Source organism: Arvicanthis niloticus, chromosome X, assembly GCF_011762505.2.
Source record: "Arvicanthis niloticus isolate mArvNil1 chromosome X, mArvNil1.pat.X, whole genome shotgun sequence".
Lineage (NCBI taxonomy): Eukaryota > Metazoa > Chordata > Mammalia > Rodentia > Muridae > Arvicanthis > Arvicanthis niloticus.
Window position 1 is genome coordinate 498,264 of NC_047679.1, and position 15,667 is coordinate 513,930.

At 38.9% G+C, this 15,667-nt stretch overlaps 2 protein-coding genes across 6 annotated transcripts in view; one reads left to right on the forward strand and one right to left on the reverse strand.

The window, feature by feature from the left end:
• LOC117694591 (uncharacterized) overlaps positions 1–10,022 on the reverse strand; it is a 102,499-nt gene extending 92,477 nt beyond the window's left edge. For 2 of the 4 annotated variants that reach the window (XM_076919058.1, XM_076919055.1), the window contains exons 1-3: positions 9,875–10,022; positions 4,777–4,834; positions 1,390–1,505 (exon numbers count right to left, since the gene is read on the reverse strand). The gene's annotated coding sequence lies outside the window, so the exon portion shown is untranslated. The remainder of the gene's footprint in view (positions 1–1,389; positions 1,506–4,776; positions 4,835–9,874) is intronic. The other 2 variants (XM_076919056.1, XM_076919057.1) reach the window with 2 other exon arrangements.
• A 38-nt stretch (positions 10,023–10,060) lies between these two features.
• Uxt (ubiquitously expressed prefoldin like chaperone) overlaps positions 10,061–15,667 on the forward strand; it is a 9,371-nt gene continuing 3,764 nt past the window's right edge. Inside the window, exons 1-5 of one of the 2 annotated variants that reach the window (XM_034485371.2) lie at positions 10,061–10,131; positions 10,306–10,412; positions 12,139–12,220; positions 12,360–12,427; positions 12,692–12,799. In XM_034485371.2, coding sequence (XP_034341262.1) covers positions 10,315–10,412; positions 12,139–12,220; positions 12,360–12,427; positions 12,692–12,799 — 356 coding nt within the window. In that variant the 5' untranslated portion in view covers positions 10,061–10,131; positions 10,306–10,314. The other variant, XM_076919062.1, reaches the window with a different exon arrangement.

Genomic DNA, 15,667 nt, shown 5'->3' on the forward strand with positions numbered 1-15,667 from the left:
TCTTCCATAAAAATGGGTTCTGTTTACTTAGAAACAATGCTCAAGCAAAGGGTCTAGGGAGAATGAGGAAAGCATAAAGGGTCTAAAGAAAATGGCTGAGGTAAACGATGCCTGTGGAGTTCAGGATTGTCATGGCCTAAAAACACAGAAATCACTTAGGCTGTTGTAAAGTACTCATGGCATCTCTCATAAGGATGGGATTTATGGCCTAGAATCAATGCTCAAGGTGCATCTGGAATTAACAAACATAACAGTCTGGAGGATTTGGGTGAAGCCTGGCCCTAAAGAGAGTAAAAGACCACCAGGTTGTAAACTTCATCCTTTCCCAGCATTCTGGGTAGAAGGCTGGTAAATGTCTCCTTCCTTTGAAGAGACAAGCTTACATATAAGCTAAAATAAACCCTTTCCTCACTTTTTGCTTAAAGTGTTTATAAAGATAAAAAATATATATATAGTAGTAAAATGGATGTACTTGTTTATTTGTACACAAAGAATTAAATCTTGGCTGGATATTTGATACTGCAGAACACCTTAGTTTTATTTTTTTTTAGACTTGTTCAATATTTTGATTTTATAATCATCAATTCTGAGAATACTGCTTTGCATAAATATGTAATACAAATGGCAGAATTATGTTTAGGACTGCTTTGAAGGTCATTGGAAATGCTCTTAATTCCAAGCCAAATTTCATTTAATGATTTTTCATGAAAATCAAGTCAGTAACTCAAAATCTGGCACTCTAACACAAAACAATCCAAAGATGTATTAACTTAATATTTGCATGCAGAAGAATGATGGCAGGAAAATGTTATATCTTTGTTTTCTATAATTAAACCATCATGTTTTATAAGAACAGTAAACTTTGCATGGTTTTTAGAAAGTAATATAGCACAAAAATAGTCTTGAATCTGAGCTGAGGTATTTCAGGCAATGTCTGTTGAAGTTGTGTGGCATAATGGCATGCTGTTAAATTATACTGGTAAATTACCATGCACTGTTTGTACTTGTTAAAGAGAAGAAACTGGTTTCCTTATTTCAGACTCAAGCATATTTATCTCAAGTGTCCTCTGAGACCCTTGTCTCTGTCAAGCTGACCCTCTGCCTCTGTGACATGGAGAAAGGAGAAAGACAAACAGATAAGAAAATTTAAAACATTGAACCTTTGAAAATAGCTAAAAGGTTTCCAATCCTAACAGAAGTTCCTGTTGTTTATTCCACAGTATTAAAATACTTTCAGTAGGAGCAAAAAGCAGGAAACTCATCCATGGAAAAAAATACTCTGCTCTGCCTGGAAATTGCTCAATTGGGAATTCCAGCATGATCATTTCTATCCAAGTAAACAGGTCTTTCCCAGTAAATTTCTCTGCATATTGTAAGTACCCTACTTACAGGCTGTGATCCGGATAATCCAACAATGGCTGGCTGTGAATAGAAGGTTCAAGAATCCAGTAGTTTTTTAGTCCATGAGGCTAGATGTCTCATGGTCTTCAGTATATGTTGAAATTCTGAATACCAGTAAAGAAATGGACTTGTTAGTGAGGTAAGAGCAAGCAGAGCAAATCCCCAGGAATGGCATGGGGCCTTGAAAGCTCCAAAAAAATACCACTGTATTATACCTAGACCTTAACTTTGACAAATAGCCCTTTATGCATATCCTTTCCAAAATTCACTACAACTAAAAATAATAATGGTCCCACTTATGCTAGCATGTGATTTGAAAATTTTTAATACTAATCATGAAAACCCTTATTATCCACAGGCTCTTGTGGAATGACATCATTAAATACTGAACTGGCAAATTCTAATAAACAGAGACTATTATATGCACCCACTTAAATCCTCACATACTAAAGGATAATGCTTTGTTTGCTGCCCCAAAGCATTTTGTCCTAAAGAAGATACGACCTAAATTATACATTAAATAAAACGATCTAGAATCTAATCAATGAAAAAAAAAATCCCTAATGTTAACATCAATTAACTTGTGTCTTTTGCTTGTCTTTTCAGAAAATGAATGAAGTCCCAGATAGCTCCTGGTCTGATGTATTTAACCAAGACATCAAGAGACCACCAGATAAATAAAACATCTAAAGGCAAATGACAAACTCATTAAGAGGTCATGTGCCAAGGGGAGAGTAAACTGATAACTTGGGGAGACATCAGGACTTTGAGGAAACAACAAGGGGTAACCCAAAAATGATGCTGTTATATTTAATTAACTGTATTACATTGTTAACTCTTGTCAATGCATAATCCAAATGCCTTTTGTCATGGGAGATAAAAAAAACACACCTGTGATAGGAGACAGTACAATATTGTTTCCTCACACTAAGGGTTCTTTGTAAAGGTTGATGTGGAATAGACCATATTATACTCATTTTCTCACAAAATTATTAGCAGAAATTAATTAAGAGATGGGTAAATTGAGGATGGCTTTCCTCTTTTCTTCATCCTCTGTTAGGTCTTCTTATAATTATCTTGTGTTTGCCTATACTTTTTAGACTAGCCACAGAGGCAATGGATTCTGTCATGGCCTCTACTGTGGCTATTTTTCTTTTTAAAAATTAGAAGGTACAAGATGTTTGGGGGTGCAGATGTCTTTATGTCCACAGATTGCTAGGGAAACCAGGAATGTTAAACACATAGGGGCCTCTTCTCAACTGAGGAGACAAGATACCTGTTTTCCTGCCCAGAAGCCTGAGAGTGGATACTGTTAATGATGTGGTGAGCATTTTGCTGTCTGTGGAGGCCAACCTCACTCTAATCCCCCAGAATGTTTATCTCAGACTTTCTAGGCCCCAGATACTAGAACCTACCCTTAAGAAGGATACCACATGTATTTTACACCCTGCTGACCTCTACACTATCTTAGTCAGAAACCACTTAGATTCTAGGCCTTTTAGTTGTAGAACCCACCCTCATGATTACATGTACTTTGCAAGTGAGTTTCCATGTAGTTACACTTTAAGCTGTATTGTGCACCTGGATTGGGCTGACTATTGCTTGGAAACCTTTTTCCAAATTGTACTGTGTTTGAAATATGCTTATAATGAACCACCTGCCATTAGATTCCCCAAATCTAATCCAGGTTGATGAAGTCAATCTGAATGAGGTTTTCATTCTCTTCTCTACATGGATCACTGCCTGCATTGACACCTGCAGGGTTCCCGCACAGACATACTCTTTAATTCAAGAGAACATGCTTCAAGCAAGGCATGGTGGTACATATCTGTGGCACATGTCTTCTTCTAGTGATGCAAAGAGGATGAGGGCAATGCAGACCACAAATCCAAGGCCTAGACTCAGAAATGCCATATCTCCTCTACTTATGAGCTATTAATAAAGCAAATCACCCCCCCCAAAAAAAAACAAACAAACAAAACATCAAGGGCAAAAGGTATGGCTGCAGAAAAAAAGTAAAAAATCGGGAGCAATATCCCACAGCCCTCCTTCTGATGTTTTTCTAATAAATACTTCAACAGTATAGTATAATAGTTATGCAAATCAATTCAGAAAAAAATTCACCTAAAATGCATAAGAAAAAGTAAACACAAAAGGATAACTACAAATCCTTAAATAAAGATCAATGGCAGAGATTAACTTCATGAAATATATTAACATTCTATAAAGCTTCAATAATTTAAATAGTGTGGAAGCTGGGTATGATGAAATATACTTGAAATCTCACCATTCAAAAGGCAAAGAAGGGTAGCTAGCCCAAAACCTGAACTACAGATTAAGTTCAAAACCAGACTATACTAAATAGCAATACCATATCTCAAAAACAAAACCAAACCAACCAAAAAAGACCATGTAATCATGACACGTGAATATATAAGCCAGTAAAACAGTGTAAAATGTCAGTAAAGAAGTCTATGTCTAACTAAAATGTCATCTCAAATCATGAGGGACAAAGGTGAATTTTTAAATAAATATACTCATTTCTAAAGACAGCAGTAAAAAGTTATCACAGACTGCCTGTTTTAAACCAATAAATAAATTTTATTCTGTTATAGTTCATGAGTTCAAACTCATGAGATCATAGAGCCAAGTCCTTCTGAAGAAAATGTATTCTATACCCTTTCTATTCAAAATCTATTCTATGCCTCTCTCCGACCTTCTAAGAATATCAGCAATCATTGATATGCCTCAGTTTGTATTTTTGTAGTTCCAGAAATCAAGCCCAGGACATCATGCATGCTACATAAACATTCTACCACTAAGTTATGACCTCAACCCTTTAATTTATAAACATATTACCATGCTAGTATCCTTTTCATTGCTGTGACTAGACTTGAAAAAAAAAAAACAAATGAGGAAGGACTTTTTTAAGCTCACACAGTTTCAGACATTGCATTCCAAGATCAACTTGTTTTTTTCCTTTTAGGCCTGTTAGTGCAGTAGAAAGTAATGGCAGAAGGACATTATGGAGAAAAACCACTTATCTCATGGCAGCCAAAAAAGAAAGAAAAAAGAAAGATATAGGAAATATACATATACATATATATATATATATATATATATCACATACATACATATATATGTGTGTATATATATATACACACACATACATATATATGTGTGTGCATGTACATACAGATATATGTATATTATATACACACATATATATGTATATGTACATATATACACATATATATCTGTATATACATATATAGATATACATACACACACACACACATATACATGCATGCCCTTGGGGAGTTACTTCGTCCAAGTAGGCTCCATTTCTTATGAGCATTTCAGCTATAAACTTACCAATGAATTAATCCATTGAAGAAGTTATCATGATCCAATCACTACTCACTAGTGTCACCTGTGGTGGATCAATCATAAAGCATATGAGCTTTTAGAGACAACATTTCATATATAAGTCATAACAATGACTCTAATGTCTGTCAGTTTTCGCACCATCTCCTATGTCTTTTTCTTTGTCTTATAAGAATATTTTTCATTGGATAAGCGGCCATTTGTTTAACTCAGAATGGCCCCCACCTCCAGATCCTTAATTATATATGCAAGAGTACTTTTTTCAAACTAAGATCACATTCACAGATTCTGTAGCTATATGTATTTTAGTAGGCATTACTCTACCCATTAAGCACAGACATTTCCAAACAGATTAAGCTTGACTTGGTACCTTACCTCTGCGATGCCAGAAGTTGAAAGACTGGGGAAAAGATTTTAAGTTCAAGACCAGTCTGGACTACACAGTAAATTCAATACCATCCCGGCTATATGACAAGACTCTAGCTGCAAAATAAAGCTATATATAAACATTAAATTGGACCCATACCTTATAACATATATACCTACTCTAGATGGACCACGATTGAAATGTGAAAATAAAACCCTGGGTATATTCCTTTCTAGTCTGAACATGGAGAAAGCAGTTCAGACTATTTGTAACTGTGCTACAAAGTCAGACACTTCAGAGGAAAACAATGAGTTGATATATATAAAATACTCAGAGAACTATGTATGGAGTGAGTAAATGTTTGATGAATAGCAGATATAGCCCTAAGAGTCCTACGGGTTGTTTGCTCCCCTCCTCCTTGATGGTAGCACTCATGGACAAAACTTTACCACTGCAATGTCTCCTGTCTTTTCCCCACTGATATTGCTTTAAAGTGTTTTCCCCACCCTGAACTCCCTCACAACCACAAGTTTCCTTACCAGAAGAACTCTGATAGCTCTCTCTTCTTTCCTAAGGGTAACCTCAAGAGACTCACTGTACCTACCTGATTTACCCTACTTCTTCCAGTGCTATCACTTTTAACAGGATAGGCCCATTCTGAATTCCCACCCCTTTCCTATATATAAATCTCTTAGGAGGCACATTCTGTCTTACTCTCATGTCATAGAGAGGGTCACTTCAGCTTCTATAAGAAATAAAGATCCTACAACTCAGATCCAGACATCCTCTAATCCAGAGAGGCATATCTCTACCTCAGCCCCTTTAGTGAAATGAGCAAGGTGACATTTTTATATATGAAGGATACTTTTCCAAGATGGTGGTCTCTACAAGTAAGCACGCCAAAATCTCTACCATATTCCCGGTTTGACAACATACAATTTAGCTGTCATGGTTTGTATATGCAGCACCCAGGGAGTGGCACTATTAGAAGGTGTGGCCTGGTTGGAGTAGGTGTGTCACTGCGGGCATGGGCTTTAAGACCCTCATCCTAGCTGCCCGGAAGCCAGTATTCTGCTAGCAGCCTTCAGATGAAGATGTAGAACTCTCAGCTCCTCCTGCACCATGGCTGCCTGGATGCTGCCATGCTCCTGCCTTGATGATAATGGACTGAACCTCTGAACCTGTAAGCCAGCCCCAATTAAATGTTGTCCTTTATAAGACTTGTCATGTTCATGGTATCTGTTCACAGCAGTAGAACCCTAACTAAGACATTAGTTATGCCATTTTTGCTGTAGCATCTATTGTACTTCCATGCTTGTGCAAGACTACAGCCTCAGAAGCAGATTTTAGGGGATGTAGCCCAAATAATTGTTTTTTAACACAGAAAAGTAAGTGATACTGCCAAGGAGGATCTCTAAATTTTGAAAGGTTTGGTGCCCAAAGACCACTGAAATGTCCTGAAGTATGTAACATGAAATGACATGTTTATAGGGCAGTAATTTCTAAATATTTTAGAAGACGTCCAATTTCAGACTGTAGTCAAACAGGAGTGGAATAGAAATTTTTCCTGTCCTTTCAAAAAAAAATCCAGATAAGTTGGAAATTAGCAAATTTTCTTGTGCCCATTAGAAAACTGAGGTCACACAGCAAACACTACTGTAAAATATAAACAGGTGAATGTGGGGGAAAGCAGGACTTGAGAATACAAGTCCTGTTTGTACCTGGGGTACATGTGTGCTGAATGTCATATAGCTACTGGAAAGTTTGCACTAGAACTTTTAGTACATTGCTAAGGAACAAGTGTAGGCTAGTGTGACAGTGCAAAGTTCTTAGGAACTGCAGACACTGGACATTTCAATGGTTTTGCAGGTTTTACCTCTAGGAACCTTACAATTGAAAAGTCAAAAAGGTCTTCTCTTTTCAAGGAGCTAGCTAAGGAGACGACTGTGAAATCCCTCCAGATTCACTTCTCACAGAAAAGATTTAAGTCTCCATGGGAAAATGAACCAAAGCCAACACTGCAAACACTACTACTACAAGTAGATGAAAGGGACTATCAAGCTTTACCTTTTATCCTCAACACTGATACATAGTGTCTGTCAAAGATGGAGCTTAATAGAATAGCAAAGATGTCCCTCATATCAAGCTAGACCATCTCACTAACAATCAAAAGAAACTGAAATATGGCTGGGAGGATAAGAAAAAATGTCTGTAAATAGGAATAAAGGGAGAGTCCACAGACAAGTAGGAAGACAAGACAAGATATCACCAGGAAAATCTAAAATTAAGGGTACCTATAGCAACAAAAAATACCAAGCCCAGATCAATTCCTGACTAGATAAAAATCTCCACACAAAAGATCCAGGAAGACAAAACATCTAGCATCTAGGCCTAAGAAAAGATTCATTATCAATAAGTAGAAAGGCCTAGAGACTCCACCAAAAGACTATTAGAACTAATAAAAATAATTCACCAAAGTAGTAGAAAATAAAATCAATATTCAAAAATCAGCGGATTTTTTCTATATACCAATGATAAATTTGCTGAGATAGAAATCATGAAATCAATCCCATTCACACTAGCTACAAAAAAAAAAGAGAGAGAACAGAATGTCCCAGATCATAGTTTCCACCAGGAAATAACTTTTCACTCCAGATGAGAGAATACCAATAGGCCAATAGGATCCTGTCCAAGTCTAGTTTGGTGAATAAAAATTTAATTTATTGAGATTATTTATTGGAGCATGGGTGACACAAAGGCATCTACACAACTGAGAAATCCAGAGCAACTCATAGGCAGCTATCCCATTGACTAATCCCACCTGCAGCATGGACAACTCAAAAAAGCTGGAGCACTGGAGGGTCTCATTGGCAGCATGGCTGACTCAGATGAGGCTATGCCACCTCAGTTACCCAGAAAACATAGGGGAAGCTATACTACCAAAAATTTCCACCCCAGTTCGCTTGTTTCCCTTGAGGGAAGGAGGGTCTTTGTGGGGATCTTTTGACCCCATGACTCCATGAGCCTCTCTACTGTCTTAACAAAGAGTATGTATTAATAGGCTAGATCCTATGAAAGTCTCATGAAGGTTTCATGAGGATCCTGAAAGCATATGAGCCTCATAAGCTCCCCTTCTACTTCCATGAGGAAATGTTAATAGGCCTGGTCTCATAAAGGTCTCATTTAAGAGATCACATCTGCTCTTATTCAAAATAGCAATGGTCATGCCCAACATTGTAAATAGTGAGACAATGCTCCTGTTCTGCAGCTTTCACATTCTCTCTACCCTGTCTTCTACAGTGTTCTCCAAGACTTAGAATATAGGTGATTATCATTTTCTACCACCTTGAGCAGCTATACCACAGCAACAGAAACATTCCTTGAAGTTCAACCGGTTATGAATCTTCTAGAGTAACTACCTCCCGTTGTAAAAAAAAAGAAGTGTGCTTTCTCCATGTCAGGGAACAGCAGTAATTTACAAGCCACCCTGCATATTGAACAAAGGTACTTGTTAGCCAGTAACTTTGAACCAGTGAGTTATTTTGATAACCTAAAAGTATCTTTCAAGTAACAAAATTTACATGAAATATGTTAATAGACTTAACACAGACCCAACTCTAGTCTATTTAAACTGTTCTCCTTAACAAATAAAGATTAATATTTTATAGCTCCCTAATATCTGTTTTAAGCGCATCGAATTTAATTATAAACACATGTAACATGAAATTTTGGTTTTGGTTTGGGGGACAAGGTTTCTCTGTAGCCCTCATCCTGGACTGCAAGTCACCCAGCAGAAATTCATTCAAGATGTATTTCTTAAAATTTGTCCTCCGTTTAAACATTTTTATATGCTCTTATTCATTTCCTTTATGAAGGGTGAAAAACAAACCATGTATGATATACATACACACACACATACATACATACATACATACATATCAAACAGACAGATTCCCATGGGATATACTGCCTTCCTTATAGATTAGTACCATAATCCTTGCTGGTCTATAGGCACTCTGTGCTTTTAAAATTATTAAATGCTTAAGTAGTCTCTGTGAGGTTTTTTTTTTTTTGATTTGTTTGTTTGTTTTTTTTTGTTTTGTTTTGTTTTAAAGAGACTATGAGATTGGAAGGGGAATGTGGTCGGAGGGGTCTAGGAGGAGTTGGAGAGAATAGGGAGTGGAGATGATGAAAAGACATCTATGAAATTCTCAAAAAATATAAATGTTTCTAAAAGAAAAAAATAGGGACTATATAGATATCTCAGTAGTTAAGAGCACTGGCCAGTCTTATAGAGGACCCAGGTTCAATTCCCAGCACCCACATGGTGCATACAAACTGTCAGTAGCTCCAGTTCCAGTTCCAGGTCTTCTGGCCTTTGTGGGCACTGCACACATGTGGTGCATAAACGTGCAGACAAAACACATAAAAATAGAGAAAAAATTAAGAGTGGGGAGTGGGGAATACAGAAATGGCTCATCAGTTAAGAACACATTCCTTGCAGAGAATGTGAACTCCATTATCAGCACCCACATCCTGGTAGTTCACAACTGCTTGTAACTCCAGTAACAAAGCGCGCGTGAACACACACACACACTTCAATTATTAATCAGTAGACACACACTTCAAATAAAGAAACTATAAACACTTAATTCCCTCTCCCTACCTTCCTGTAAGTCCACCCTCCCTCAGAACTCGCCAAATCTCATTAAACCTCACCCAAGCCAGTCTCTCGCCGGCTCGAGGCTATTCGCCTGCAGGCCGACAGCTTGCAGGGCCGGTCTAGCTCGGTAAAATCCAGCAACCTCCAGGGATTCATTCGACCCCGCCTTCAGCTCTTTCCTGAAGCGCGTCTTCTCGCACGCCAGACAGCCCCTCCCCATCAATTTGGTTGGCTCCCTGCTGGAAACACGTCATCTGTCCGCGCCACCCGGAAGCTAAGGTTCATACTAATAGTTACTGCCGGTGGCCCTAAGGTAAGTACGGCGCTTGTGTACCGGTGAGTGAACGAGTCCTAAAGTAGGGTTGGGCAGAAGGAACTACATAGCACGAGCCGAAAGAAGTCATCCCCAGCATTGAGAAATTGGAGAGAACTTTGTGAAAAACTGGAGCACTCAACGTGGTTCTCCCCTCGCCCCGTCACTCCCCAGGAGCCCATCATGGCGACGCCCCCGAAACGACGGGCCTTGGATACAGTGGGGGAGAAAGTGCTGCGGTACGAGGCCTTTATCAGTGACGTACTGCAGCGAGACTTGAAGTGAGTGACAATGCGGGAGGCATGACGTTTGAAAAATTTCACGTGGTGGGTGGGACAGAAAGGCGGCCAAACTTTGGGATTGGCCAACCAGACTTGTGGGAAAAAGGTTGACTTCTGGGCTGAGATTTGGTTGGAACTTTTCCCTTTAGCAGAGCTCTGACTTTGTTTGTTGGTTTAACATAGTCATTCCGAACCCAGGGTGTTTCTGACTAGGCCATTTAACCAATATTTATGAACAAGTTGTACCTTACTTTGCCTCTCTAGACTTTATGAACTTTGTTCATGTGTGTAATGGAAAAGTTTACTAGGCCTTCTTAACATGGTGTTTGAGTTTTAAATGTGTAAACTCCAGCACTCGGGAGGTAGAAGCAGGAGGATCTTTGTAAGCTGGAGACCAGTCTGGGCTACAGACTGTCAGGAACAGACTGGGGAACAGAATAAGGCCAGGCTCAGGCTCCATGGTGTATGCCACCTCTAGTGGAGAGATGGGAAAATTCACTTTTTTAGCCAGGATTACATGCCAGCCTTGAAAATAGAACAAGATTCTATTTTTTAAAAAAAGAAAGAAAAGAAGAAGAAGGGGGAAAAAAGCCTGGTGTGGTCACACAGGCCTGCAATCCCTGTACTTGGGATAGTGTCAAGAAGCAGGACGATCCAGAGTTCAAGGTAATCTTCACCTACATTTTGAGATTGTATACAGGCTGGGCTCTGAGGCTGTGTCTCAAAACAAGCAAACTAGGGCCAGCAAAATGGCTTGCCTCCAACCCCATGCCCTAAGGTAGATCTCTGGGACTCAAATGGTGGAAGGAAAAAGACTCCCAAAAAGCTGACCTCTGACTTCTAGGTGTGTACAATGGCACCCATATGTATACACAAAATAAACACATAAATTTAAGTAAGGACACATTTTAAAAATGCAGATAAACCCAACTACTATTATATTGAGGCTGAGAGGAAAGGATTGTTTAGTGTGCTTACAAATTCAATACTAGGCTGAGAAACTCAGATATTGTCTTCGGAAATAAAACAAATAACCTGAATAGTTGTTTTGGAAAAGGAATTTGACTCCAGTGCCTGAAATACACTAAAGACTCAACAACTGGATGATTACTATTGCTGTGATTACTAATGTGAATAGAAAGTTAGGTATTCAGAACTAGAGCTGTGCGGGTATGCTAAAAGAGATGGGGAGGTACATTTAGAGTGAGGATGGGACATTTTAATTGGCATAAGTCACTGAGTAAAATGCAATATTTGTAGTTGTAACAGGTAGCAAGTATATAATGCTTGCAATTTGGCTAGCATTTAAAACACTTTGTAGTAAACACGTGATTCTAATGACTCCTATGTGATCAACATTATTAATACTGCCATCTCTATTTTCTATGTGGGGAACCTTAATCCCAAACAGGTTTCCTACTTTCTATAGTCACATTACTAGTAAAAGGTGGAGGTCAGGATGAACTACAATCTGACCTGTATTTATTGAAATGCCTGCTGTGTCTTCATCTATATCCCATCCCCATCATGTGTGTTTGGGGGAAGGGGGCACAGGGTCTCACTGTGTAGCACAAGCTGTCTTGAGCTCATAATCCTCCTGCCTCAGCCCATGGATTACATCCATGAACAACCACACCTGGCTTAAAATGCCTGGCAGGACATGATGTGCAGCATGTCAAGAAGAATAAGGCTGCCTAATGTTCACTGTTGTATTTCTACATGTCAGAAAGGTGCTGGACCATCGAGACAAGGTATATGAGCAGCTGTCTGTATACCTTCAACTAAGAAATGTCATTGAGCGACTCCAGGTAAAGGCTTTTAAATTGGGTACCACTTTGTGTGTGTGTGCAAAGAAGGGAGGCGGGAAGAGAGCCCCCAGAACAAAATCTTTATCTGCCTTAAAAATTGGCCACTGACACGCCTACCTCTTTTCTCCTGGCCCTATAGGAAACTAATCACTCGGAGTTATATATGCAGGTGGATTTGGGCTGTAACTTCTTCGTTGACACAATGGTGTGAGTGTATTCTCTCCCCTCTGAGTTTCTCCCCTTTTTCATGGAACAAGTATTTCTTAGTATTTTCTGTATACCAGGCTCTGGTAACTTTCATATTGCATTAGGATATAAGCAACGTGCTGTGAGTGTGGCAGAAATGAACACAAAATATCTTACAGAGCCTTCACTTTGGGGAATAGGATGAGAATAGGAAACACCTTAAGCTATACAGTATGCTAAATGGTAATAAAGACTTCTTCCACTTCCTCCGACCTCTTTCTTCAGCCCAGATACTTCACGCATCTATGTGGCCCTGGGATATGGTTTTTTCCTGGAACTGACACTGGCTGAAGCTCTCAAGTTCATTGACCGAAAGAGTTCTCTCCTCACAGAGTGAGTTCATTTCAGGAGGATAGTATCTAAAGCCACCTATATTGGCTAAGGGAGCAGGGAAGTAGTAAGAACATTTGGTTAGCATGTGTGAAGCCCTAGGTTCTATCTATAACACACACCACACAAACACATACACAAAATATATAAAAGCCAGATATGGTAATTCACACCTGTAATCCCAGGCCTCTAGAGGATCAAGCAGGAGGATCCTGAGTTTGAAGACACTCTGGGTGATAAAAGAAATCCCTATATATAAAACAAGCAGAAAAAAATTAATAAATAGACATCACAAATTTTAACACTCTACCCTTTTCCCCATGGCTACCTGGGATGGTACTTAGAAAACCATATTACTTTCATTTTCAGGGGTAGGGCTAAGAAAAATGAGGATGCAAAGTTCAGCCAAGGTGTCATACTAAACACTCAATAAGTTTTTGTATTATTTCTTCACTCATTTATTGAGTATCTTATGTATACCAGGTTGTGTGGTTAGTGTTAGAATACAGCAGTAAACAAAATAGAAGAATCTTAGAAGCTTACATTCTAGTACTGTGTTGTTATATGTACATACATCTGTGACCACATCCATGAGATTTCAACCTAAGAATCAGTAACAGTCTAAGAAGCTGCTTCTCACTGAACTACCTGCTAATTTTTCTGCTCATTTGCTGGGCTCTCCCCTCTCTGAACTTCATGTGCCTGTAATCACACGTGCCCTCCTCTATTGCTGTCTGCTTTATTTCTCTTGAAACAGGGTGTCCACCAATCCTAAAACTTGGCATTTTTTGGCTTCAGCACCAAACCTACAGCTTGCCATTTTTTGGCTTCAGCATGTACCAGTGCTGGGGTCAGAGGTGTGTGTTACATTGGTACTAGGGATCCAACTCTGGTTCTTATGCTTGAGCAGCAAATGTTCTTGTCCACTGAGCCATCTCCCCAGCCCTAACACATGTTTTAAGCATTTTCCACCTTTGGTAGCATTCAGTAGCTACCTGTGTCTGTCTACAGCACTTTTCCCATGTGGTTTCTTTTCTCAACACTTGGTTGTCTTGCATAAATAACAAGCTCCCTCAACAAGTTCTGTGACCTACCTTCAAAATTGCAACTCCTAGTGTTCTTGAAAGAATATTCTTGACAAAAGGGACAGTGCATCTGGCATGCTTGAAAAACCGTCATATGTGGCATAGCTTAGGAAAAATAATATGAGGGAGCAGGAAACAGTACACTTAGATAAATAACCACTCATAAACATGAACACCTGCGATGTAAAATTTCTCATTGTCCATGTTTATTCCTGGATTCATTTTGTGTAGAGTTGTCTCCTGTATGGTTCCACTAGTTATTCTCTTAAGCTTTCCAGAGATTTTAGTGATAGTAGACCTGAAACCTGCTAAGATTTCAAAATTTTGGTGATCAAACTAATTAGCATATAATTTGATCAGGGTCATTGTATTTTTAACTTATGGCCATTTAGAACAAGTCTAATTTTTATCACACATTTTCCATCCTATGTCACAGAAGGTTTTTTTGTTTGTTTGGTTTTTTGGTTTTGTTTTAATGAGAATTGATTTTTTTTTTTCATAAAAAACATAGTTAGTTTGAAGTTAGCAGACTCCTTAACTGGTCCTTCTAATCTGTTGACCTGCTTTCTTCCAGTGTGATGAAATGTGTGCTTGACCACATATTGCTCTATTATAACTAATAGAGCCATCTCAAAGTTTCATCATCCTAGATTAGGATTTGAGTCTGTGTAGTTGAACTCCTTGTTTAAAACTTGGTTACTTGGTGGTGGTGGTGGTGGTGGTGGTGGTGGTGGTGGTGGTGGTGGTGGTGGTGGTGGTGTGTGTGTGTGTATCACACATGTATATATAATCTACTGAGTCCATTTAGCTTTGCTTGTATAAACATGTATCCAGGGATGACAGCTTGGGATTAAGCAACCTGTATGGGAGTTTGGCCCTAAAGGAGACTGATTCTCCCTCTTTCAGCAGACATTGACCACTTATAGTGCTTCATCTAGAGGTGGGTCTTTATACATGGACATATCAACTGCTGTTGTCATGCTGTTCTTGTTCAGGCAACCCTATTGTTAGGCAATCATGGGTACAGTTTCCCCATAATGTCTAGGAAGTATCTTAATAGCAGACATCCTGGGCCTCTGCCTCTTAAAATCTTTCCACCCTTTCTCTATATTTTTCCCTGAGCCTTAGGTATAGGGATTGGACTACAGAGATATCAGTTGGGATTGGGCACCTCACAGTCACTTAAGCTCTGCATTTTGACCAGTTGTGGGTCTCTGTAATAGGCTCCATCTGTTCCAAAAAGAAGCTTTTTAAATGAGGGATGACAGCTACATTTATCTGTGAGTGAAAGGATATGGTATTAGAAAACAGAAATTATATTAATTTAGATTCTCAGGTCTATGAGCACTCCAGCCATGGGTAGTTGGCTAGATCTATAGTACCAGGCCTGAATTCCTCCCTATTAAGCAAACCTTAACTCCAATGAATGACACAGATGATGCCCCCCCCAAGATAAAAAAAAAGTGCTTCTTTTGTACCATCTTGCTAGTAATATTTTGCTAGGCAGATTATTGTTGTGATTCATAGGTTCTATGGCTGGGTAGGACTAGTAGATTGATCCTCTCCCTTGGCAGCTTGCATAGCATCTATGAGAGCCAGTCTCCAAGGAGGAGGCTTCCAGGTTAGTTCCAACTTGATTCCTCTTAAGTCTTATGACTAAGAAATATGTTATTTTCAGCAGTGGTCTTTCCTTCATGTTCTAGGAGGCAACCAAGAGCAACAGAAATTGCCTATATTGTTTTGAGAGTCTCTTGAATTACCCTGACCAACAACTCTGCAATAGTCC